The following is a 26,354-nucleotide window of genomic DNA, read 5'->3' as shown; positions in this document are numbered from 1 at the left end:
CGCAGGGCTTCACCGAGAGCTGTCCCCGTGTGCATCCCCACCACCCACACGCCCAGCCCGAGCGCCCCCCGCCTCACCCTGACGGAGCTCCGCATGGGGCCCAGGTCGTGGTTGTAGGCCTCCACTATAAGAACGTGGGACGAGTTCCGCTCCCGGTCCAGGGGCCGCGACCCTCGCATGAGAAGCCCACTGCTGACATGGATCCAGAAGTTGTTGCCATGGTTACCTGCGTGGAGGGATAGATGATAAGCATGGGCTCTGCCCCGGAGTAGGATGCTTGTGGGATCGTGGTGGTGGTGGGAGAGAAGCTGGGGAGCCCAGACCCACAGAATGCAGACCCTGCCCCGAGGTCTTAGGAGCTTGGCTGAAGCCTGAAGTGGCAAAGAAGCCTCTGCCTGATGCTGCCCTGGCCTAGCAGGATTTGAGGGACGGGGCAGAAGCTCACTCTGTGACCCCTATGGAAGGCGTGCATGTCCCCTGAGACTCCCATACCCAGCGGTGTCAGTAGATTCAATATTTCAGAGGACTCTGAGGCATTACAAAGAAAGGAACCCAAATCTAATTCTCTGTTGGGGGTTTAGTGGGGAAGCTCCCATTTCCTCATCTTGTGGACGCTGCTATTCCTTTGGGATCCACCCACCTCCACTCTCAGTCCGTGTGCTTTGCATAGGGGTGATTTCACCCGACGGCAGAAGTGAGCAGATCAGCACATTTTAGTCTCTGGCCATAGGGATTGGTTCAGGCATGGTCCCATGATTCCAGTTGGTCTAGTGAGACTCATTCTGGGGAGCTCACTGGGGGGCTGTCCTAGTGTCTCAGGCCATAGTGATTGGTTCAGGGATGGGCATAGGATACATGTTGGGCCAATGAGGCTCAGTCTCTTGGGAGCTCACTGCCAGGGGCTGCCTTGTTCCCCAAGGCCCCCTCTGTCAGGGTGATATCCCGCCATGGGACATGAGGAACTTGGGGAGCATAGCAATCGAATGCATCCTCACTTAGAATACAACAAACTTGGCGCAGATGACTGTAGAACATCCCTGGTTCCTCCCTCTGACCTGCCCGCCCTGTGTGTACAGCGCTTGGGGCCTCTCTGGCTGCACCTCCCAAACCCTTGGCAGCCTAGAGAAGCTCTGCTACCCGCCAGGCAGGAGGGCCTGCCCCCTCCCCGCCATCCTAGGTCAGCCCACTCACCGTGAAGGATGCGGTACCATACACGCCCAAACTCGCCCTCGTCCGCATCCGTGGCTGTTAGCTGAGGGAGAATGAGACACGTGGTTACTCCTTGAATTCCACTCACAGGCAGAGAAGGTGTTTCTGGAGTCCCTCCCCTTCCCTCACACCACTCCCAGCTCGTCCTGCCTAAACCCATGGTTTCCCACGAGGCTGGGGGTGTGGGAGAGGAGAGAGACACATCTTTCTCATCCCCCACTAGGAAACCTGTCTGTTGTGGCCCCATGCTGCCCTGTCCATGGCGAGGCACCTGCCAGCTCTGTTCCCTGACCCTCCTCCAGGTTCTCGGGGAGCACGGAGGAGAAGGTGGGTGACAGCACTGCAGCTCTCTGGATCCAGGCTTGACTAGCTCAGCCCTCCACAGTTCCCTCCTTCAGCCTTTTGAGATTCCAGGAGCCTCACCTGGGGTAGGTGGATTGCATGACTGCTCCTTGCCCACACTTCCTTGGTCTGAAGCTATTCTAGTCACACTGGCTCCCAACCAGGCACTGTATACTATAACAGCCACACTGGGGAGACCCAGAAATCCCACCTCCCAAAGGTTCCATGGCCATTCACACCAGGATCATTCCAGTGCATTCCAGCCCACCCAGCTTGCTCGGCTGTACCTCAGGCTTATGGACTATCTCCAGGGGGACTTGGGGTATGCTGTTCTCACTCTGAGAATGCCCGCTGCTTAGCCCTTTTGACAAGGAGTCTGGCCTTGAGGCTGTTGGCAGTCACAGCTGGCCCTGAGGTGTGTCCTGTCAAACTGCGAGCTGAACACCTCCTCTACCTGCCACATACCGGAAAGGAGCAGAGAACTCCCCTGCAGAGTGATACAGAGAGAGGCCCGAGCCTGCCTGGCTGGGCAGGCTCCCATGGGGCCACAGTACGTGTGACTTGCTTTGTAATGCCTGGGACCCTCCCACTTCTTCTGGATCTGCCCTCTTGTCTCTGCCAATCACTTCAACCCTGTGCTGTGCGTCTAAGGATTTTGAAAAGTGTGTTGATGGTGGGGAGAAGGGGAAGTCTGTTGGTGTGAAAGGAACAGAGGGACTGGGTCAGGGAGACCCAAGCGTGAATCCTGACTTTGTCACTTACTGGCTATGTGGCCATAGATACGTAACCCCACTGAGCCTCAGTAGGTACAATGATAACCAACCTTGCGGGGTTGATGGGAAGATTAGAAATAATCTCTGCAAAGCATCTGGTCTGATGCCTGGTGCAGAGATAGATGTTGAAGGCTGGACATTATGAGATAGGCCACCTTTTCCTGGGAGGCCCTCTTGATTTATACTGGAGGTGGTATGGCTGGGTTGCCCCTTGCTGTGGAGTTCTTCTTCTCTCCCATGAGAAGTCTTAAGAGCTAATAGGTGGAGGGATGTAGTGGGGCACTTCAACAGTCCGGATCTGGAAGGGCTCAGGACAGGGGAGAGGGCCAAGCTGTCCAGTGGATGTCCTTGGGTGTCTTCCATCTGTGCTGGGACTTCCCCTGGCAGCCTGCACCACCCTGGGAGTGTTGCCTCCTACCATCTAAGAAGAATGAAGGCCATAGATGAGGTGTGCAGTCAGCTTGGGAAGAGAAGGTGAAGGAAAATGAGATTCACTGAAGGGCGAGGTGTAAGATGCAGGAATCCCAGTGGGAGCTCTGGGCAGTGGGAACATCCTTAGGCTGATGCAGCTCATAGCACCAGATGCCTGGTGCCCACGCCTGCCCACGCTTTTCAGGGAAAGCACCAAATCCTACCACTAACTTGCTGGGTGACCCTGGCCAGGCCACACCTCTTTAGATCTCAGTTTCATTATCCGAGAGACAGGGGGATGGATGAGATGACCCCTCAGTCGTCTAATGGACTTTGACAATCCTATCCATTTGGGGCTATGCAGAGGATACTTCTTTTGTTGTCAAGGGCTAAGGGCAGGAGGGAAGAGCTAAATGCCAAAAACTGAGGCTCCAAACAAGCAGGTGGAGCCCAGGCTCAGGTCTTGGGCAGAGCCACAACTCCCCACCTCCGTGTTATATCTCTGGGAGCTTGGGGGTCCTTGATGGGAAAGCTGCTTAAGACTTAGGCTCCTAAGCAGGCAGCTGGTTGCCAGGGAAGTGCTGGCTTCCAGGAAGAAGGGAGGCTGGGGGAGGGGGAGGGGGAGGGGAGGGGAGAGGAGGGGGAGGGGGAGAGGAGGGGGAGGGGGAGGGGGAGGTGTGTGCAGCCACCACCTGGAGGGTCTCCAAGGGCCCACCCGAACTACAAGCCCCACAGCCCTGGCTGTCTCTCAATCCTGTGCTTTCTGCCCTGTTATCTCTCTGACCTTTGAAAATGCCTCTCTCCCTCACTTCTGCAGCCAGACGCCCTCAAAGGGAGGTGCTTTGCTGGGAAGCTGAGGGGAGGGGGGCCTGGGGATTATCAGGGCCCATCTCTCTGCCTGTTCCCCTCCCGCTGTGTGGCTTGTAGCCCCTCTCCCTGGTAACCTGAAGGCTGGCAGGCACTGAATAGCAAGCCGCTGGCTGCCCCTGACCATACTATTCAAACATCCAACAGGAAGGTGAGAGCTGTGGGTGCAGAGGCAGGGAAACCCTCCCCCTGCATCTCCCCAGTGCCTCCGCCCCTCCAGAGGGCTCCAAGGAGACAGGCTGGAGTGAGGCCGTGGGAAGGCTCGGGAGCTCCCAACTCCTCTGCAACGCTCCCCTCTCCCAGCCCAGTTGCCATCCCTACCCTCCTGGCTGTCCCCTCCCTCAAGGCAGGGCCCAGGCTCTCCCAGACAAAGCCAGGTCTAACTGGAGAGTGAGGGGCGAAGGCCACTCTGCCTGGCTGGCTGAGGGGCACAGGGCAAGGCAGAGCCTAGGGCAGGTTGGGTCACAGTGGTGCCCGGTGCTCCTGGGGCCTCCCTTGGACAGCTGAGAAGAACTCTTCGCCCGGCTGGGGACTGCTGAGGGCTGGCTCAGAGGTCAGTGCTGGGGGACTGCAGGAAAGCGGGGCTGCACCCTTCCTGGGGTACTTTAGGGAGAATGTGAGGGCGTGCTCAGACCTGGGGAATCCCTCCACTCTTCTGGAGAGCGGAAAAGCCCAGTAGGAGCAGTGGTTAGTCCGAGGCTATACAGAAAGCCGTGCTGACATCAGTCCCCTCTGCTCACAGCGTGCCCTGCTCTATGGAGCTCTGAATGAAGAAAGAAGGTTCTAGACTAAGCTTGCAGAGATATGTCCAGAGCAAGGCCTGCCGGCATGCCTTGGACTCCAACAGGCAGGGAGAGGCTTCAGCCGCTCTCAGAATCATTCCAAGCCTTGGTCTGATGGAGGTCTCCTTTCCCCAGAACGACGGGTCCCTGCTGGCTGCTCAGAGAGGGTATCAAGGGGGCCTGCAGCTGGCTTTGCTGTGCGTCCCGGGGGGATGGCTTGATGTTTTCAAGCACTTTGGAACCTCTTGCTTTGAAGGAAAATACTCGAATGCTAATTATAGCCTCACTTATCTTTTTTTAAAGCGCTGCCCCAAGGACTGAAGCCTGGACCTGCTTTGCTGGCCTGAGAGGGTCTCCAGATCCATGGGAAGGCCTTGAAATAACATTAGGACTAGTAGGATTGAGACTTTTCCCACTTCCGAATGCCCTTTTCTTACTCCCAGCCAAGCACTGCCCTGGGTAGGACAGACGGACGGGCAGTTTTCTCCTCATGGGACACGGTGGTGGGCATACCCCATCCTCCTTCCCTGCTCAGATTCAAGGAAGGGCCAACCCACGTATGGCCCGGCCAGAGCACTCTCTAGGCCTGATGCCCGACAGGCAGAGGCCCTGGGCAGCTAGCTGGGCATGAGAGTTTCCATCTGGGAGCTGGGAGAGGTCATGTCCTGTCTGGAAATGCTGGAAGGAGTGTGGTGGGAACTGGGTGGGGGGTGGGGGTGCACTGGATGCCCTCAGTCGCTGCCGGGCACAGGAGAGGCTGCAGGCGGGAGGAGGCTGTGTACAGGCAGCCGGGAGTTAGGTCCTGTGGCTGCTGGTGAGTGCCTGGGCAGCGTGGGGCTGGGCCGCCCCTCTCCACTCCCCTCTGCCTGCTGATTTGGACTCTGCAGCCCACATGCAGAGCCTCGGCAGGGCACGACCTAAAGCCCTTCCTTCTGTCTAGTGTTGGCGCTAGACCTTGACTGAGTTAGCATAAGCTGCAAGTTGGGAAAAGGAGGGAAATCTGTTACCCATCAGGCTCATGAAAGTCTCCAAGGTCAAAGAGAAATAGATGATTATTTCTTATTAGACCCCCCTTTTGGATTTCCTGTCCTGTGTTTGTAGAAATCACAGATCACAAACGCTGGCCTGGAAGCTAGATGTAGCCTCCTTATGCATTTTGTTTGGCCTGTTGTAGTATTTTAAATATTTGAAAATTCACTTCGATTTTTTAAAAAATCAAGTTTGTTTGTCCTTTGCAGTGTCTTTTTTTCCCCCCTCTCTCTCTCAACCAGATTTGAATTAGTTGCCAATATTTAAACATCAGGAACGTTTGCCTAAAAAGTCCAGATTTCTGGTTTCTCTCGGGAACCTGGAAGGGGACCACAGGGGCTTGCCTTCCGGCATTCCATCAGCCTGGCCGAGGCCCCTCGGCCTCTGCTCTCCAGGTAGGCCTGCCCACCTGTCCCGCTGGTCACACGTTATCTACCATCTGCGCTCTGTAAGCATTTTAATTTGCAGCCAGAAGCTCAGCTTGACTTTCCAGCTACAAGGACCACCTGCCGTCCTCCCTCTAGTGGGATGATCCTAAGTGATAACAGGTGACTATGTCAGGGTTTCGAGCCCCATCTTGTCAACTCAGTTGCTCTCTGTGGGTTCTTCCCCACCTGTTCTCAGAGCTGCTCAGGGAGTCCTGGGAGAGAGTTGGGAGCCAACGGGGTGGCAAGGCCACTGGGCCAGGAGTCAGGAAACCTGGTCCTGGTCTTGCTTGCCCACTGGCTCACAGTGTGACCTTGGCAGTCCCTTATTTGGGCCTCAGTTTCCTCACTTGTCAAGGGAGCAGGTTGGTCTTCCTCAGGAAGCACCAATAGAAATTCCCCCAGGGCCAGGCAGGTGACACAGGTGTGCAGGGGGCCTGAGGGCAGGGAGTGCGATGGGCTGGGGCCAGCACCCTGTCTAAACGGGGCAGCTACGGCTCAGCCGCGGCCACTGGGTGCCTGGCCCCATGTTGCCAGTGTTGAAATTCTGAAATTTCAAGAGAAGCCAGACGTTCAGATATTTATGTGAAATATCTTGGTTTCCTTTTGTTTTTTAAAAATATTCACAATTAATTTAAATTTATAAAAACACTGCAAGAACCCAACAAAACACACTGGTGCGTCCCCAGTTTGCAGTCTTGGCATTAGATAACTGCTAGGGTCCTTGCCTGCTGCAACCTCCTATGATTGATGAATCGTTCCTGGTCACAGAGCACCTTAGTGATGGAGTTGGTCTTAGATCCCAAGTTTTCAGTCTAAGACTATTGTAATTCATGAAAATTGACTTTAAAATGCCGGAAGGCACTACCCTCGTGCCTCCTCCATGAGTTCACGTCCAGCTCCATCACTTTCCCAGTGTGTGACCTTAGACCTGTTACCTCTCCCAGCCTCATTGTTCTAACTTGTAAAATGACCGTAATGCTATCTGCAGCTAGGTTAGCTGTGTCTAGAGTCCATCGAAGTTCCCCTCCCTCTCCAGTCCCAAGTCCACCTGATTTGTTCCTGTCCCATTCTTGTTGCAGGAGCCATGAGCACAGAGGGCCCCAGCCCCCTCGCCTTCCTCACAGCTCCTGCCACTCCGGGGAGGCTCTCAGTGGCAGTTGACCCCATCCCCGTGCTCATTGCCCTGGCCTGCATCTTCCTCTTGCTGGCCACCTGTCTGCTGTTCATGACCCTCTGCAAGCCCGCTGCGCTGGAGCCGAGGCGCCACTGGGCCTGCGAGTGCATGCCGCACCACCCGGGGAGCCCCAGTGAGCCCCAGCTCCGGCTCTGGAAGCGCCTGGGCTCGCTGCGCCGCTCCCTGCACAGCTTCCGCCGTGGCTGGCCTGCCCCAAGGCGCCCCCTGCCGGGCAGAGAGGACCACGACGACTGTGACTGCATAGAATCTACAAAGATGTGACGAGAGTGTCCCCCTACTCCAGGGTCCATCTGCGGGCCCTCCTGCCTCAGACGGAAACCGGCACCACAGGCTGCAAGAGGACAGTGGCCCAAACAACATGGGCCACGCGCTCACCCCCACTGGTTCCCTGTGTGCCCAGGCCCGTGGCCTTTCCCAGAGACGGCCCCTGCAAGAACACCTTCCTTCCTGCAGACACTCTAGCTGCTGCCTGCTGGAAGGCTTCTGGACCAAGCTGAGCACCTGCAGCCATGTGGACCCTTGGCCCAAGGCTCTGAACGGTACAAACCTGGGGCCCCCAGGGCCCCTCTCTGACCACCAGGCACCAACCGTCTCCAGGAAGCAGCACCCCTGCTTCCCAACAGAAGCCCTGCCCGCCCTCCAGGTGCCAAAACCCAGCTCAGATTCCAGTGCGAGTTGCTGAATGGCCAAAGGTTCCCTCCAGCCAAGTGAAATACTCAGCCCCTGCTGGGGATAAGGGAGTGTCCTGCCCTCTGTGCCAACTCAGTGCCCAAGGCAAAGGGGAACCCAGGGAGTCTTCTCCTCGGACTTCCTGGGCCTGCCAGCATTTGCCTGTGATACACGGGAGCAGCCAGCACCCTTGGGTGGATCAGATGCTGGGTCCCTGCTGGGAGGAGGGGCAAGCAGGAGGAGCTCAACACCACCCAGCCAATCACAATCTCGGCTGTCATCTTGGCGTGTCCCCCCCCACCCAGCCCCCATGCGCCTCTGCTAAGATGGATGAGGAACGCGCTGAGAATGAGTTAAGAAGCTCCTTGCACAGGCCAGGACTGCTCCTGTGTCAGAGTGGGAGGAGGCACTGCCAGCAGCTGGAGGTGTTGCTATCTGGGCTCTGAGGACACAACATAGCGGCTCCATGCATCACCCAGGGAAGGAGGCGGCCTTCCTTCGAGGGGAAGGGTCCAGCTCTCTCCAGGACGGCTGTGGGCCCTCCGGCTCGGACCACATAACGTGTGCTACCTGTATTTTTGGCCACTGCTTCACTGACTGGCTACTGTCAAAGTAATCCCACACCAAGGTGGGCTTCTCAGAATCCCAAACCTTCAGCCTCTCGTCACGATGCTGGGGTTAAACACTTTGGTTGGGTCCCAAATTTGGAGGGTGGGCAGAGGGGTCTGAACTGCCCAGCTTCTGCCCCAGAGAGTCATCTGTCCGGGGCCACCTGGTACCCCACCACGGACTGCTCCACCGCGCCGTGCTACGCCCCATAGCACAGCCAGCCGAGTCTCCTCACAGGGTGAGCTCCGATTTTGGCACTCCCTGGCTCCAAAACCTTCACTGGCTCCCTACTGCCAGATCAAGCCAGAGCTCCTTCGTCTGGTGTTTGGTGCCCACTGGGAGCTGGCTGTGAACGATCCTTCTAGCCTCTGCTTGACCCAAGACTCCAGGTAAACTGAAATACCTGTCCTCCCCTGGCTACGGCTTACCTGGCGCGCCCTCTGTGAAGCCCTCTTTGCTCTACACCTGAAACCACCTCCTACCTGAAACCAAGGGAGGGCAGGGACACTTGCTCTTGGCAGTGTGGGTCATCCCTGTGTCTCCGCCTTCCCACAAGCCTGGGAGCTCCCAGAGAGCGAGACCGCATCCAACCCCTCACTCTGCCTCACCAGCTCTGGGCTCAGAAGTATGGGGCCTCTGTTGACTGAGTGAAGGGTGGCCCCGTCTAGTCCCGGGGGGCATCCCCTTCTCCCTTCTGATGCTTCTACGGAGAAGCTCTCTGTCCAAGCAGGCCCTCTTGGACAGGCCCAGTGTACCTTCCTTTTGGGTCAGCCTGACATCACATCAAAGAGCGAGCCCGCCTTGGCCAGAAACTTACTTCCAGGGGGGCCTTGGAGAAATCACCAGTGCCTCAATTTCTCCCTGAGAAACGGGAAGAATCAGGCCTGCCTTATATTACTCACAGAGCTCTAGGATTTCAGTCTGAGTAGTTTGTATAAATAGAAACCAATTCTTGGGGTTTAGAAAGTGCGCAGGCCCCCTCCTGCAGCGCTGTGTCCCCCTCCCTTCCAGATTAGTGACGCCTCCCTGCTTTGCCTCCCGCCAGCTCTCCCTGAGGCATCCCAGGCTGAACTCTGCCTGCAGCCGGTCCCCCGACCCCCGCTGGCCAGCGTGCTCTGCCTAGCACGTGGTGTCACCGGGGTGGGCAGTAAGGCTACCCCCGGCCTGAAGGACGAAAAGCTGGGGAGGAGGAGGGGCTCTCAAAGGCTGCCAGACCCCCAGCTGTGTCCCCAGGTTGGTCCTGGGAGACGGGTGTTAGGTTTTGGGCTAGGGGAGAGGCGGGGCCCCACAGCTTGGTGCATGTGGGGTGTCTCTAAACCCCTAGGAGCTGAGGCTCAGAGGGACAGACCCCTTTTCTAGAACCAGCCCCCAGAGTCCAGCAACCCCCCGTGGCTTCCTGGACTCTCTCTCGGCACCTCTGGAAGTCAGCGCCCTGCCCCACGCCCGGCCCTGATGCAGGGAGGGGGCACACTCCCAGCTTCCTGCTCTCCTGCCCCTCCCAAGCCCCGGAGCCCGGCCCAGCGGGCAGGCCCAGATTCGCTCTTGGGCTCAGCCTCCAATGGGAAACCCTGCGCTCAGCTGGTGAAGAGGGTGATTCATGCCCGGCCCCCCTCCCCACGCAGCAACTGAGGCCTCCAGGGAGGGCTGGGGAGGGCACCCAGCCTCCTTTCCAGGTCCCCCCCTTCCTCCCTCGAGGCCCAAGGCTGTCGTTCCTGCTCCCCGGGCAAAGGAGCCCTTTCTTTTTGTGCCGGTTTATTTCCCAAGAGGGGAGCTTCAGCCAAAAGCCCTGTGAAAGCAGCTCTGTTCCGGGCCTCACTGGGCCCTGGCTTTCGCTCCTCACTCCTTTCTGGGAAAACGTGACACCTCTAGCTCCCCCTGCTCTGAAAGGCCTTTCTGGGTGCAGTGGGGGATGGGAGAGGACTGTGGGGGAGGGAGGGAGGAGAGGAGGGCCGAGGCCCTCCTTCTGTCTTGCGGGGAGCAAGGGCCCATCTTGGGCTACATAACCTCGGGGCCTACTCTCCCCAGGAGGGAGAAGGGAGCCTGGGCCCCCCCTTGGCCACAGCGCCGGCTACTTTTGGAGCAGCAGCTGGACCCTCTCCTATTTCCAGCCCGCTCTGCTGCGAGGCCACTGAGCGCATGCGCGCGCTGAGCTGAGCGTGGCCCTGCCTGTGCCCCGGCCGCCACCTGCCTGCACGATGCTGTGGCCCTCAGGGATGTCCTCGGGGACGCTGGCTTCATAGCTGCTCTGCAGAAAGATGGGCCGGTTGTCATTCACATCCAGGACCGTGACAAACACGGTCGCCGTGCCTGTGCGCCGCTTGCCGACGGGGCCATTGTCTGTGGGAGGTGAAAGAGGATGGGTGTTAGCAGCTGCCTGAGGGGCACGTTCCCAGGCACCAGCCACAGGTATGCCCTCTTCCCCCACCTGCTCTGGCCTTTGCAAGGGGGGGGCTCTTTTTCTCTTTAGATTAGGAACAACACTGACCGTATCTAATACGTTCCAGACGCTATTCTAACTCATTCAATCCTCACAGCAAGCCTGCCAAGCGGGCGCTCTTATCATCACCCCCATTTTACAAAGGAGGTAACTGAGGCATGAGGTGGGTTGAATGGTGGCCCCCAAAAGATACAGCCATGGCAAATCCCTGGGAACCTGTACGTGTAACCTTATTGGGAAGGAGGGTCTTTGAAGATGTAATTAAGTTAAGGATCTTGAGATGAGGTATCCGGTATCCTGGATTTTCTGGGTGGGCCATAAACCCCATGCCAAGGGTCCTTATGAGGGAAAGGCGGGTGGGATTTGACACAGAGAGGAGAAGGCCACGTGACGTTGGAGGCAGAGACTGGAGTTCTGCAGCCACGCGCAAGGAACCCTTAGAGCCACCAGAAACCGGAAGAGGCAAGGATTCTCTCCTGGAGCCTCTGGAGGGAATGCAACCCTGTGGACAACTACTTTTGAACTTCCGGCCTCCAGAGCCGTGAGGGAATAAATTTGTTCTTTAAGCCACCGAGGCTGTGGTACTTCGTTACAGCAGCCCTAAGAGCCAGATACAGGTCCTGAGATGCCAAACCTGACTGCCGTCAGGGCCAGGAAGGCAAGACCCCACACCTGGGCATGCCTGCCTCAAGGGGCAGCTGTCCTCTGCTCCGGTCCACACTGGACAGGCAGGAGGGGGCCCAGTGACACTAGATCTTCTGATTTCTCAGGAGAAATCAAACGTCTGAGCTTTTAAATAAAATCTCCTGATTTTTAAACATTCACAGTGAATTGTCATTTCTTATGAAACATGAGTTGAGTCAAACCCACCTACAGGATGGATTGGATCCCTGCATTCAGGGATGGCGGCTCTGCTTGATTTCTAAGCCTAAGGTATCCAGGGGCTCTGCCCCTTCGGTTCCTTGCAGGACCCTCCCAGGGCTCAGCCCCAGGGGCAGCTGTTGGATCATCTTCCCTGGGAGAGGGAGCTTGTGCCCAGTTGCTGCATGACCAGGCAAGGATGGTCACCCTAGGGAGGAATGCTGCCGCTGCACTTGAACCCAGATTAAGGCTGGGGCTGCAGCAAGGATTTGTCACCACGTGAGCCAGAGGATGGAGCCAACACGCAGGGGGCAGAGCCAGCCAGTGCAGAGAGACTGAGGCCTGGTGGCATCACCTGAGCCCCAAAGCCAGTCATAGTTGAAGCTCCATCTCCCCGTGGACTGGTTTTGTGAGCCTACACGGTTGAAGTCAGTTTATTTTAAAATTTGCCGCCAAGAGTCCTAATTAATTGAAAGGCACTTGTAGAGGCCACTTCCTCCGAGAAGCCTGCTTTGATCACCCCCTCCCCATGTTTCCACCACCCTCCGTGCTTGCTACCCTTGGGCCGCACCTTCTTCCCTTTCTGCTTCGTCCTCCTGGCTTTGCAGTGATTTGTCTATGTGCTGCTCTCCCGTATGGCTCCCACACAGCCCCTGCCACACCACCTTGGCAGGTAGCGCCACGTGCCGAGCCTCACGGCCCGCAAGGGCACAGTAGTATACTGAGGGTCTGGTTGCCCTTTCTCCAGCGGCATCAGGGCAGAGCCTTTGGCTCAAGGCCTGGCTCCTGGAAGGCCACCCCACGTGAACCCACTGGTGCCTACCGATGGCCTCCAGGACGAGCGTGTATGAGGCTGTGGTCTCCCGGTCCAGGTTCACCACCGTTCTCACGACGGCGTCGCGGTAGCCAACGCTGAACTTCCCATCCACGTTTCCACCTGTGGGCAAGAGAGAATGAAGCTCTGGTCAGGAAACAGAGCTCCCGGCCAGGGAAAGGGCAGTGGCACCCAGCTCTGCTTCTGAGCCAGGACACTCCAGGGGTGGTCCGGGGGTGAAAGGCTGTGCTTTCCACTCGGCTTTGCCAGGGAAGGGGGTCCTGGGGGACTCTGATGAGGGCGTGGCCTGTGTGGGCTTAGGTGAACTGTCAAATGCCTGAAAATCATAAGGGTCTAACATTCATTGAGCACCTACTGTGTACCAGCCACTTCGTGGAGCATTTCCTCTCATTTGCACTATCACTACTTTGCAGAGAAGGAAAACAGTCCTTTAGTGAGGTTACAGGGTACAGTCACCTATTCGGGGTGTAGGACTCCCAACTCAGCAGTCTGATTCCCGAGTCTGAGTCCGTCTCCACTCTGCCACCTGCCTGTCGGGTAGAAGTGTCTGAGCAGTTGACCTGGGCTGGGGCTTTTATATGTGGCCAAGGACTTTGGAGTCAGCCGAGCGTTCTTGGGCCCTCTGAGTGGGGACTCCTGGAGGCTCCACAGGGTAAAGAGTAGAAGCAGGTGGACAGGAGACATGCCTCAGACAGTCCTCCTGAGTTCTGGGACAGGTGGGAAGGGTGAGGGCCTCCTCCCTGAGGCAGACACAAGCCAGGAAAGGACTCCATCGGAACAGTGTGGAGACCCTTCCCCTGCCAGCTGGGAGGCAGTGTGGCATTCTGGGCAGCAGAGGGCGCCACTGCATCGGGCTTGGGCTAGCTTGGCTCAGGACACAGCACAGCGTTGGGCGGAATGTGCAGAATTAAAATCCGAGAAACCTAGGGCTGGGAGGGCTCTCAGGTCAGCAGAAACTGGCCACTTTGAGGCACTGGGAAGTCATCCTAGGGGCTGCCGCCAGGTGTTCCCTTGTCCTCACATGGTTTGCTCCCGTTCCCCGAGCCTCCAGTATCTGCTCCCCAGTGCCTGAAGCACCATCTACAAGGGACACAATCTGACTCCGAGGGGCAGGGAAGGAACTAGGACACAAGTAGCGCTGGTGGCCAAACCATGGCTCGTGCCATGTGGGGGTCCTGATAACAGCCTTTTCCAGAGCAGTCTTGAGGACCGGCCTGTAAGGAGCTGGCCTGAGGGTGTGGGGCTCCTTTAGGGAGGGGAAGGAGGGAAAGGATCTGGAAAGGGAGGCAGAGGCCTGGGAGTTCACCTGGGCTGCAACTGTGGACGGGCCGTAGTCTGGGATTCCTCGCTCCGGAGGAGAGGCATCAGGGAGGCTGGTGTGTGCACGGCATGTGTGTATATGAGTGTGCATGTAATGTGGCTGCAGGTAGGCCATGGACAGAGGGAAGATTGAGCCAGTAAAATGGCCGAGGGAGGGCTGAGGAATGTGAAAGAACTGCCCTGCTCCCTGCCATGCATTCCAGCACCTCTCATGTGTGTCCTGGACTGAAGAATGCTGGTAGACTGTTCTAATCCAGGAATGACTAATACGTGGCATGTTTGCCACCACCTACCAAGCCTACTGTCGTGGCAGACATCACTAATCGATCATGGCTCCCCTTCTACTGTTGAGCCAGACATGGCCTCATAGTATTTCTCCACAGGTCTCTAAGTGGTAGCCACTTGACACTTTTAAGCGAAAACCATTTCACTCAGGGATGTCTAAGCCATCTGCCTCTAAACAGATGCAAATTCTCCTCATGGGTGAAAGGTCCCCAAGGAAGGAAAAGGCCACATTCCTCTAGTCACTGCTTTGTCACCCTGATATGGGGTGGAGTGGGGGGCAGGGCTCCTCCCCAGGAGTCACTGGCTCCACCACCCTCTAGAATAAACTTCAGGAAGTCCACCTCCCCACCCCCATCCCCCTACAGGTTCAGGAGGCCCCCAGAGAGCCAGACCACAGGGACCCAGGAGCAAAACCCTGAGGAGAAGTCAAGGGCAAATCCTCAGGGAGACCCCAGCAGCAGCAAAACCCTGATGGCTGACTCAGGCCCCTTCCCCTCTCCCGGCTGGCTGCTCATCCGGGAGGGGGTGGAGGCAGGGCCAGACCTGTGATGAAGTAGCTGAGCTCAGCGTTGAGGCCCACGTCGTTGTCGGTGCAGTTCAGCCAGACCACCCGGAAGTCCCGCGGCACGTCCTCGGACACGGAGACGTTGTATGTGGCAGGGTGGAAGGTGGGTGTCTCGTCATTCACATCCAGCACTGTGGGCAGAGTCGGTGGTCAGGGCTAGGCCTGGCTTCTGCTCTAAACAACCAGCTCTAAAGGCAGTGGCTCGTGCCACAGACCAATGGAAGCACATTTCCTAGGAGTCGACACCTGCGGGTCATGAGCTGAGGGCCCCCATGGCCGCTGGGGCCGGGACAGAGCTGACCAGAGATCCACACCCTCCCACAGCTCCCGTTCCCCTGGGGACTTGCTGCTGCTCATGCTGTCCAGACCCCACAGCCTCTTTCCAATACACGCCTAACAACGACGACGATAAGTTATGATGACGATGATCACCATTTCTCAGCTCTCCCCAGGTGCCAAGCGTTGCTAAGTGCTGCCTCTACAGGACCACACGGGCCCCTCACATCATCCTCACTAGGCAGCCGTCATTAGACACACTATATAGGCAAGGAAGCTCAGAGCAACTGAATGACTTGTCCAAAGTCACACAGTGAGGGAGTGGTGGGGTGGGGGTCTGGGGAAGCCCGTCCCCAGTTTGTCCCAGGGAAAGTAGCTGGCTTTGAAAGCTACCCTTCCTTCCGCGCCCCACACACCCCAGCCAAGAAAGTCTCATTTCCCTTATAGATCTGTGTTTTCAGCTCTGCATGCCAGGCCCCCATTCCTCGGGCAGATGGAGCTTGGGATGACCTTCAGTGAAATGAGCCCCGCGCCACTCCGGCTCCTCTCTGTGATAACGTCAGGAGAAACGATAGGCTCATCTGATGACACGGCTTCTGCTGAGCCTTGGGAAAAAAATCTGGGGTCCTCTCTGAGAGGACTGGACACCTGCCCTGTCAATCACGGGCACAGACGTGGGTCCTCACACTGGCACCAGGAGCCCACAAGCCTTGGACCAGCAGGAGAGAGAACACTCGGCTCTCTAGTCGTCATCATCTTGGGTCGCGCTTAAGGAGGGTGAATGTGCCGAGCCGACCACCACCCAACCCCCATCCCACAGAGGCTGGCAGGACCCAGGATGGGACCAGGCCTGTCCTAGAGAACAGGCCACATCCTGCCCATTACACTCTGAACTTACTTCCCTGGGGTTACTCCTGGCCCTCTGTCAACAGCTCATGTCCACATCCCAGTTTTGTCTTAAGAATTAAAGATACAGCCAGAGTAGATGAGCAACAGTCACCCTCCTTGGCCTGGCCCCGCCCTGATAGAGGTTGGAGACGGTGGGAATTACCCAGAGGGCCCCAGGACGATGAGGAATCCTAGGGAGCCTGGGAATCCCAGCTGCCCTCTTCCGGGGGTGATGCCCTTCCACTGCGATTCCAGGCATTCCCCACACACGGGAGGGGAGGCTTCCCTTTACATCTCCAAATAGAAAGTCTGTCCCTCCAAAGACGAGGACAAAGGGTTTTGAACCTCCCCTGCCTGCTCGTGAATCCGAGGACGCCACCCCCTGAGCAAGCCCTCTCTGCTGCTGCCAGGATCAAAAAGGGGGACCTTAGCAGTGGGTCCAGGCCACTGCCCCTGGGCTCTGGGACCCTGAAGGCAGTGACCAGGTGGGAAGAAGGCCCTGCCGGCATTTCTGACTTAGTGGAGACAGAGAGGGCTCTGCTGTGTCGAATGGCTCCAGCTGAAGAGGGCGCCCATCGGCAAGGTAGCCTGTGCCGCCTGGACAGGGGACAGCAGTGGTGAGCGTGGGCTCCCAGCCGCCTGCCACTGCCCCAGGACCCGTGCCATGTGCTCAGTGCAGCAGGAGGCACCCCTGCCCCCTCACCTCGGATGGTTAGCGTGCTGGTGGAGGTCTTGGGGGGTGCGCCCGCGTCGCTGGCCACCACGCGCAGCTGGTACTCGGCGATGCGCTCGCGGTCCAACTCGGTGGTGGTGACCACCACGCCGCTGCTGCTGTTGATGAGGAAGTCCATGCGGGGCATGCCCACAGGCATGCGGTAGGACACCAGCCCGTTCAGGCCCTCGTCCAGGTCGATGGCCACCACCTGAGGGAGAGGAGGGGCCGCGTGAGGGGTGAGGACACCAGCACTGACGCTCATCCCCTGAGAAGTACTCCCTCCTTCCCGCTGACCCACGCCTGGCTCCGGCAGACACACCTGCCCCCACCACAACCCAGAGCCTCAGGCCAGGCCACTGTCCCCAGCGCAGCCTCCCAGATGCTCTTTAAGGGGGCAGCACGTCAGAGCTGAAAGGTATCCAGATGTAACAAGTGCGGCCGGGAGTGGGGTGGCACGGGAAAGGGGCTTTTCAGAACAAGAGTCCAGGTCCACAGCCCTCCCCCCTTCAAAACCCTGCTCTCTTCGTTAGGAAGCCCTCCCAGGCTCACCCCAGCTGGCTCGGGACCCTCCAAGCTCGGCTGTCTCCCTCACCCCCGGCCCTCGTGCTGCTGGCTAGCAGCAGCTGTTAACAGCTCAGACCCTTTCAACTACATGGAGCTCAACTACACAGAACGTTTGACCAAAAGGACTCCCTTCCCTGCTTTGTTTTCATTTGTAAGACAACAAAAATAAGATGATATCAAGAACTTGTTTTTAAAAGTCACTTGAGGATTTGATTATTATTTTAAACAGGCCATTCGAGGCCATGTGTAAGCAAACCTCCTTCCAATCCCTACACTGTTCCCATTTGCACCTCTAGTCCTGACGAGCGCTCCTGACTCAAGACCCTGATATGTTGAAAGTTTTACAGAAGACGATTCAAGACATTTGAGAAAAAATGTACAATAATAGTTAAAATAAGAGCTTTGGATCAAGCCAAGACTCTCAGGATTGAAAGACAATGTCAAAGTCATCTGGTCTAATTTACATCCAACAAGTTGGATAAGAGGGTATCCAGACTCAGCTTGAATGCTTTCCATGACGGGGGGCTCACCACTTCCAATTTGTCTGCACACAGCTCTAATCCCTGGCGAAAGTTCTTCTGCACATTCAGCAGAAATCATTATTGGTTGAGGTTGTAGAGGGCACCTGGGGAACCGCTGAGCTTGGGTCAGAGCCCTCTTTCTGTATCTGAAGACAGTTTCCCAGTTAAATGCTCCCAGCTCCTCCCACCATCTTCTCATGACTCTGAGACAGTTCCTCTGTGAACTCAGAAGCTGTGCTGGTGGGCATTTCCTTCCTCTGCTGTCTCTGAGCCCTGGAGAACCAGGTCTCGGGGCTCATCGGCTCTCTCGCCAACCTCCCTCTTATTTGGGGGACTTCTCAGGGACTGGCTGCTGTTCCCTGGATCACAGCTCCCCCTGCTGGGGGTTTGGGGAGAATGTTCTGTTGGAGAGAGTGAACGCTCCCTGGATCCTTAATCTCCTTTTATGGACGAAGCAACTGAAGCACAGTGGGCCTGCAGGGCATGGCCAAGGTTAACCATCCCGGCATCCTTAGCAAATGGGATCAGGCTAACCCTGTGCCACGGGCTCCCGCTGTCTCTAGGGTATAAACCCTCACGATAGACACATAAATCACGAGCACATCGGCTACTGTGTATCTCCTGCAATCCAAGCGCCAGGTGGCTTACACAGGTGTCTGATCGAATCCCCACAGCACAGCCAGCCAGGTACTCTTCTGATCCCCATTTCACAGGTGAGAAAATTGAGGCCCAGAGAGGTTAAATAGTGTGCTCCAAGTCACCCAGCACACAGGTGGTGGAGTTGGGACCCACACCCATCTCGGTTGTACTCCAAAGCCCATCTCAACTTTGAGGGCTTTCCAGTGTTTCTAAATAGCCCCTGTGAGGGCATCACCTCCCCTCAACCTGGACCTTCAGGGCCTCCCCGACCAGGAGGGTGATGAAGCAGGAGGCAGAGGACCCAGGTTCAAGTTCAGGCCCTACCCCTTCTCGGCTACAGGGACTTGGGAAAGTCTCTGTAAGTCTCCTGAAAAGTGGGGGAATCCACCCGCTGTGTGGCACTGCCTTGGGGTTTACAGGGGAGCACAGGGGAGAGGGGGCTGCCCATGGAGGCGGGATGCCTGGGCTACACTCGTCTGACCTTCTTCGTGTTCTAGAACCACCTATAGGCATGAAGTGCTGAGGGTCTTGGGCCAGCCCTCCACAATCGGGCCCTGAGAAACTGATTTGGCTTCCTAGAATTCTATTCTTCGTCCCCCTCCCTCCCTCCGCCTTTAATCATCTCCTGTGGTGCTTTCCTTTCCAGACCCAGCTCAAGCCCCTCCTCCTCCAGGAAGCCTTCCACTTCCATCTCTCAGAGCACTGGCTCTCCAAGTCTGGTGTGGATTGTGTCCCGTCTGATGGTCTCGGGCTGGCCTCCCCTGTCCCGCCCCTGCCAAGTGTCTGTCACAAGGCTGGGCACACAGCACCCACTGCTCCCTTGCTGGCTGGCTGGTGAGGGAGATGACAGAGAGCAGGCTCCCGGGCCAGGAAAGGGAAACTCACCTGGTAGACGGAGACCCCCGCAGGGGTGCCTTCAAGCACCTCGGCCACAAAAGGCAGGTTCTGAAAGGTGGGGTCATTGTCATTGAGGTCCAAGAGGTTCACAAACACCGTGGCACTGCTGGTGGCGCTCAGAGGGGGTGTGCCACCTAGGGGGGGGGCCGGGGACAGGAGAGGGAAAGAGGGGTGTGGGAGAAGAAGAGGGGTGGAGAAAGGCGATTCAGTGGCCCTCCATCCCAGGGGCCCCTTCACGAAGCAGCCTGGGCCTTGCACCCCCAGCTCCCTCTGCCCTCTGCGAGGGCTGGGTCACAACTGGGAAGTGGGTGTCACTCCACTCTTAGTCATCAAGACACAGCCCTCCTGGGTAGGTCCCAGGACGCCCAGAGGACATGCCACGGGGGGAGGTCCCCAGTTCACTGAGTGTCAGGGGCCACAGCCCGGGCGTGAGGGGCACGTACAGTCTGTGACAGAGACGATGATCTTGCGCATCAGCTCCGCCTCGTGGGGGTCGGGGTTCTCCCGGTCCAGCATGATGTGCGTGGTGCGGATCTTGCCTGTGCTGCTGCTGATGTGGTAGAACTTGTTGGGTGGCTGGATGCTGTACACCAGAGTGCCGTTCTCCCCCAGGTCCGGGTCAATGGCCACCACCTGCCCGGGAGGAACCGACCCCTCCACTGAGCCAGGCCAGGGAGGGGGTCTCTGTGGCCCGGGCTGCCCGCCCGGGTTGTCTGAGCTCACACACCGGGCCCGGGCACCCCACTGTCTGGGAGCAGGAGGTATCCTCGCTCAAACTTGGGAAGTGGGTCTCCCTCCTGGCTTCAGCAGGGGGATCTCTGGGGGTGGGGAGGAAGGAGGTCAGAAGATGAACAAGCACTGGAAGTCCTGGGCTTCCTGGCTTCTCCATCTGCTGTTCTGACTTTAGGTAAGTCCCCTTCCCCACTCAAGCCTCGGCTTCTGATCTGTAAAAGCCACACTTAGCACCCGATAGCATATAGGAGGCTCCCCGAACCTCATAGACACCAGGCCTTCTCCACCTGCTGTGTCAACAGTCTTACGAGGAGGACACCTATGATTAAGCCCATTTCACAGATGAGGCACGGTGAGTCTCCCAAAGTCTCCCAGCCAGGAAGTGGCTCTAGGTCCCTCCGGCAGGAAACACCGCCAGCATCCTTCCTTTTCAGACATGCGGGGTAACATGTTCATGGAGCTTTTGGGGGAGGAGTCCCTGTAGCTCACGACCACGGAACTCTTCAGGGTGGGGGCTGGGAAGGGTTGGGGAGTCCAAAGCCTTGGCTGATCTTTTGAAAGGCTTTGAAACCACAGATTTTGGGAACTGGGTTCCTCATCAAACCCTCTCTTCTTTCCTCTGGAGCTGTAGATTGTGAGGCAATTTGAAAAGAACTGGGCCTCTTGGGACACCAGGGATGACAGGGCATGGGAAGGGAGCCATGGATAGGTCCCCTGGTCTGGAGGGTGGGCCAGTCATGGGGCTGGGGATAGGGGAGGCTGGAGGAGGGAGAGGCCTGAGTTTCTCTGAAGGGGCACGCCATCCTCGAGAAGGGGGAGGGTCTCAGGACAGGGGGCCCAGACACTCTGGCCCCTTTAACTTTCCAGCCCCTCCCCATGAAGGGATCAGCCTCACTGCTGACCTAACCCAGAGCAACAGACCCTGCAGCGCATTCTCTCCCAGGTCCTCACGCCCACCAATCCCCTGCTCTGTAGGACCTTCTCTACCATCCACCGCCCACAAGGGGAAAGCAGAGCTCAGAGAGGCATGGGCCAGCCTCAGTGTCAGACAACACCAGCCTCGGAGCTGACTCAGCTCCCACCCCGGACAGCAGTGGCACCCACCCCTCCGCTCACCCCCAACCCTGGCTGCAGGGGCCACTGCGGCACCAGAGGGGGACAAGATCAATGGCGGGTGGTGACCGCAGTCCCAGGGGCCGCATCAGGACGGTGTCATTCTTAACTCCAGAACACGTGGCGATGACAGCCTGGCCGTGTCAGCTCCTTCATCTTACTTGATGTGGGGTCTTTTGTGCTTTGGCGGCAGAATCTGTCCCTCCTCTGGCTTAATCCTCAGCCCGCGGTGTCTCAGGGGCCATTAGACCAGAACAGACAGATGGTTCACCTGCTCAGGGTGCCCATCTGCCCCTGGGCCCCAGGGAGGTCAGGGAGAGAGGCCAATGTTGGCGCTGAACTCCGAGCCACTCTGGGCCCCTCTTCTGCTTCAGAGAGTGGGACATGGCTCTAGTCCCACCCCAGCTGCTCAGCCCATCTCCTCCCTTCCCAGCCTTGCTGTGCCAATGGGGATGGGGGAGGCCCCAGCCTTCCAGGCCTGAGCAGCCCTCACTGTGCTGTGGGCATGGTGCTCAGTTTCCCCGCCTCTATAATGGGGACCCCATCACCCCTGTATCGACAGCAGGGGACAAGGCTCTCCTGGTATCATTTCAGCCAGGCAAAGTCATCCCACTGATGGACAGAGGAGACCAGCAAGCCCTGTGTTTCTACAATGCTCCTCTCAAGTTAGAGGAGGGACATAGTTTTTATTCCCATTTCTCTGGATAGGGAAACTGAGGTGCAGAGCAGTTAAACCACCCGTTCCAGGGCAGCAGCCTGTTGCTGAATGTGCTGAGATACCTTCCACTACCCCTGAGTGCTGGGGGGGGGCACCTTGGGCAGCTGCTTCCAAGTGACCATGGTTGGGGGTGGGCACTGACTCTTGGCCCCTTGGCCCACTCCCTGTCATGGCATGGGGGCACAGGAGAAGGCAGTGGGCTGGGACCCCTCCTGCAAGCTCCCTGCTGGGCGACTGTATAGAATCTCACCACTTTCCCCTCATTATTTCCCATTTCATGCTCGTCATTTTTCTCCTGGCCTGACGGGGAATAATTCTCTCCCTCTCCCCTCTCCTCTATTTTGCTGGAGGGCTCTGAAAGGCTCTAAATCAATGCCTATCAGCCAGGTCCTGGAAGGAGGCTGCAGGAGCGGGGAGGGAGAGTTGGGCCAAAATCTCACTTGCAAACAGAGAACGGCCACTCTGCAAGCTCACGCCCGTGCGGGTTGGACGCCCGCAGTGCACACGTGCACACAGACACCTCCCTGGTCAGCTCCCGGTGCACACGACCATGGCACACGATCGTCTGCACACAGCTCTGAAAAAAATCACTGGACTCACCCTGCACTTCAGACACCAGGGGCAGTGGCCAGGGCTCCCTCTAGAGGGGCCCTTGGTCACACACCCTAGTCTCCCTCTGACAAGGAAGACTCGACCCCACCTGGTGGAGTGGAGAGCCAGGTAGGGTGGGGATGAAAGGCGAACAAGTTCATCAACAGCTCTCATTCACAAATACTGAGCGCTTACAATGTGCCTGGCACTGTGCTAGGCACTGGGGCTCAACAGTGAACAAGACAGATGTGATTCCAGCAGCGGGGGCAGCTGATGGCGACAACAGCTGTCATTTGCTGACCACTCGCCGTGTGCCGGGGTACTTTGTGTATTTTGGCTCATTAAGTATGACTACAACTCTACCAAGTGAAGACTTTATCCCCGTTTTCTACTTGAGAAGGTGGGAGCACAGAGAGGTTAAGTAACTTGCCCAAGGTCACACAGCTGGTAAGTAGTATGGCTGGAATTAGAGCCCAGACATTTTAGTACCAGAGGCGCCCACTTAATCACTGAGCTATACTGCCTCTTAATAAGCAAGCAACCTAACTAACAGATAAACACGGATTGTGTGGCCAGCTCTGAAAGAAACGGAGTGTAGAGAGGTGGCATTTTGAGCTGGGGCAGATGGAGGAGAATGAGCCAGCCATGGGAAGAGCAGGGGTGGGGAGTAGAGGAAGAAGGGCACCCTGCGGGGGCAGGAAGAGCTTGCGCAGAGGCTCCAAGGTGGGAAAGAGTTCAGCAGGTTTAGGAAACTGAAAGGCGTGTGTGTGTGTGTGTGTGTGTGTGTGTGTGTGTGTGTGTGTGTGTGTGTGTGTGTGTGTGTGTGTGTGTGTGTGTGTGTGTGTGTGTGTGTGTGTGTGTGTGTGTGTGCGCGTGTGTGTGTGCGCGCGCGGTGGCTCTGAGAAGGGGGGTGGGAGATGAGTTAGCAGGTAGGCCAGTTTCTGTTCAAATATCACCTCCCCCTTGATGTCACCTCTGGGTTAGCTGTTCCCTGCCTGAAGCCCACTTTTCTCACACCTCAGCCACAACCCCTACGTCACCCAGGGCTGTTGTGAGGCCTTAGAAGGCCCCAGGGGGCCCCCTCAAAGGTATTACAATGTACCCATGTATATATGCGTACATACATTTCACGGCTATAAAATCTGAAAGAATTTTTATGACTATTCCTTTTGAAATTATTTTGCTATGACAAGCTCAGTTAATGTGGGCTTCATTTCTGCCATCCTAGCAATCATCACACATAACTGGGAATTCCAGAAAATCAAACCCACAATTTGTCCTCACATGCAATGAAATTTTTACGCACATTAAATGGCGTCATTTCTAAGGTTGTCACAACATGTTTGGCAGCTGTTTAATATAAGAAGCTTTAATTCTGATTCTGCGCTTTTCTTTTTGAAATTCTGAGTCATTAACATTTTTTTTTTCAGGGCTCAAACACTACCGTGAGTCACTGAAAAGCTGAAGTCCCCCATCCCTGTGGCTGCCCCAAGCTGGGGGAGGAACGGCCATGTCCACTCTACACTGAGGGGTGGACACACATGTCCATCTCCCCAGAGTTAAGGTGGGGCAGATCCTGTGGGCCGGGTGGGTCCAGTAAGGACTCTGGCTTTTACACAGGGTTAAGGTGGGAACCAGTGGTGGGTTTGAGCCTAGGAGTGACACCAAGCTCCCTGAAGGCAGAGAGGAAACTTGCTGCTTCCCGTACTCCTGCCAAGCACAGGGTCCGGCCCATAGTAGGAGCTCACTGAAGGTTTGTGGAGGTTTCCTGGAGAGTGAGGGGGCACTGGGCAGCAGGCCCCTGGCCCACCGTCCTTACCTGCTCATGGCTCAGAGGATGTGAGGAAAGGCTGGCGACCCGGAGAAGGCTACCGGGGACCTGATCTGGGAACTGCCCAAGGCCAAGTGCAGTCCCAGCCGGGCCGAACTACTTTTTGCCTGGCAGGTGGACTCTCTAATAATGGCACCCCTGGTTGCTGTTCCACGCAGCCACATTCTCTCCTCAGTTCCCTTTGGGAGGAATTTCTCAGTCACATAAAGCAAAGGTAAGAGTTGACCAGACAGATGTTCACAGGTGAATATTCTGCCCCAGCTCTTGGGGTCTCTGCCTGGGGTTGTCCTAGTCTAGACCCCTAGTGTACATGAGGTGGCAGCAGAGAGCGCCCATCGGATCTGTAGCCTAGAGAGCACAGAGGAAAGGGCCTAGGGGAGCGGTTGCCAAATCTGGCTCTGAGCTGGAAGGACGCTCCCAGTCTGGGGCTTTGAGAAAACACAGATTCCAGATCCCTACCCCGGCCCCCCCACCCCCACCCTACAGGAATCCTTGCAAGGGGGACCCGCCCACGAGTCGAGAGTCATTCGGATTTTGAACTTGTACAAAGGAAGACAGGACAGACGTGATGGCCATCTCTCTCTCTCTCTCTCTCTCTCTCTGTCCTTCCTTCCAGGCTGACATCCTCTCCCATCTAGACCAGGTGGACCTTGTCACTACCGGCTGTGGTTGATGTGGTGTGGGGCAGGGAGGCTAGGCATCACCACCCCAAGGTTGCTTGCACTCAGTGTGGGGCAGCCTTCCTGGAGAGCTGGATATGAAAGTTACCATCTCTTCTCTCATCCCACCTGAGTTCTCCAGTTTTTCGGGACCTGGGCCACCTGTCAGAGCACCGCTGAGCCAACAGAGGGATAAAGGCCAGGTGGAACCTGGGTTTCAGTCCTGACACTATCTCTTACTATCTTACTAGCTCTGCGACCTTGGGCAAACCCCTCAAACGCTAACTCTCCATTTTCTCCATCATACAGCGGAAGCAAGGAATCCATCTGCCACGTGGGACCACACATGCACAGCATCTGGCATGTCCCAGCAGGGCTGCCGTAATCTGTCAGGTTCATGTCTATCACAGGGCTGGCTGGCGTCCGTGGGGCCGGACATCTGGGGAGAAGCCTCCCTGAATGAGGCCAAACGGGGCACAATATGAGGGCGAAAAGAAAGCCTCACAAATGTGAATCCCAGAGCAGAGCGGATCGAGTGGGGTCTTTGCTCAGCTTCCTCAGGACTCTGCTCTCCCTTCTGGACGCCCTGAGGTTTTTGGCTGTGTCTCCCCTCCCCTACCCTGAGTCAATTCCCTGCACGCAGCACACACAGGAGCCTGTGAAAACCTGGAACATCCCGTGCCAGAAAGTCCCTGAACTCTGAACCCCTTGCTGGGGCAGCCCTGGGCCAGCTGACCCAGGCCGATGGCTGCAGTGATGGAAGTGGTGAAGGAAGGCTCTGAGGGCAGAGCTGAAGCTTGCGCGATCTGAGAGGGGGACGGGAGGTTGGGGGCTCTCCTGAGGGGGTGGCCGGAGTCCTAGGGTCTCAGTCCTAAGGGTGGCTATGAGCTGAACCAGCCCTAGCTCCTCTGGCACTGTCCTTGGGCTGCCTGTGCTCCTTTTGACAAAGCCTGGAGTCCGCTGTCACTGAGGACTGTGTGAGGGCTTTCCCCCAACCTCTGACTGCCTTTCACCATGCAAGAGAGCTTCTGGAACTCTGCTCCTAGAGCTGGCTCCGAGGGAAACATTAAGTCCATCAGCACCACACTGGCAGGTCCTTAGGGCTCACGTGGGAATGGCAGACACCCCGCGAAGGGCCGCCTAGCCGCTCTGCCTCCCACCGCCACTTACTGTGGTCACGTCAGAGTCTGGAGGGGTCATCTCCACCAGGTTGATGTAGTAGGGAGCGTCCTTCCATCTGGGGGGGTTGTCGTTGATGTCCAGGAGGGTGATGTTCACCTGCAAAGCCACAAGGGGCGCTGTGGGACGCGCCTAGCTGAGTTGTGCGAGGACAGTGCCCACGCTGGGGGACACACTCAGATGCCTATGGGGCACCTTGGCATTAACTCCACCAGGTCCACCCGCTTTGGGGGCCTCGGAGCAGGGCCTGGGCTTTCAAGGACAGGAGGGAGCCACGACCCTTCAGAGGATTTAGGTGCTGTCCCATTAGGAGGCAGAGGAATGGATGAGATGACCCCTGAAATCGTTCCTGTGACTTGGGGCTTGTTCTGTCCACCCCTAGTCTTGGCTGAAGGTGACCGACAGCATGCGGGA

General features: G+C 57.2%; 2 protein-coding genes across 2 annotated transcripts in view; one reads left to right on the top strand and one right to left on the bottom strand.

Moving 5' to 3' along the window:
• LOC309834716 (cadherin-23) overlaps positions 1 to 26,354 on the bottom strand; it is a gene marked incomplete at both ends in the record, with an annotated part of 313,077 nt that overhangs the window by 6,378 nt on the left and 280,345 nt on the right. Inside the window, 9 exons of the mRNA XM_082673735.1 lie at positions 78 to 226; positions 1,192 to 1,252; positions 10,503 to 10,651; positions 12,436 to 12,549; positions 14,596 to 14,748; positions 16,485 to 16,704; positions 19,106 to 19,251; positions 19,561 to 19,750; positions 25,932 to 26,039. Coding sequence (XP_082529861.1) covers positions 78 to 226; positions 1,192 to 1,252; positions 10,503 to 10,651; positions 12,436 to 12,549; positions 14,596 to 14,748; positions 16,485 to 16,704; positions 19,106 to 19,251; positions 19,561 to 19,750; positions 25,932 to 26,039 — 1,290 coding nt within the window. The remainder of the gene's footprint in view (positions 1 to 77; positions 227 to 1,191; positions 1,253 to 10,502; positions 10,652 to 12,435; positions 12,550 to 14,595; positions 14,749 to 16,484; positions 16,705 to 19,105; positions 19,252 to 19,560; positions 19,751 to 25,931; positions 26,040 to 26,354) is intronic.
• On the top strand, positions 6,926 to 7,297 carry LOC309834893 (uncharacterized protein C10orf105; the record flags this gene model as incomplete). Its single annotated transcript, XM_082674079.1, has 1 exon — positions 6,926 to 7,297. One exon carries the CDS (start codon positions 6,926 to 6,928, stop codon positions 7,295 to 7,297), a length of 372 nt encoding a protein of 123 aa, XP_082530205.1.

This window comes from Grampus griseus, assembly GCF_964374135.1.
Source record: "Grampus griseus genome assembly, chromosome: 16".
Classification (NCBI taxonomy): domain Eukaryota; kingdom Metazoa; phylum Chordata; class Mammalia; order Artiodactyla; family Delphinidae; genus Grampus; species Grampus griseus.
Note: the sequence above shows the minus strand (reverse complement) of the source record. Positions and strands in the feature narration are given on the sequence as shown.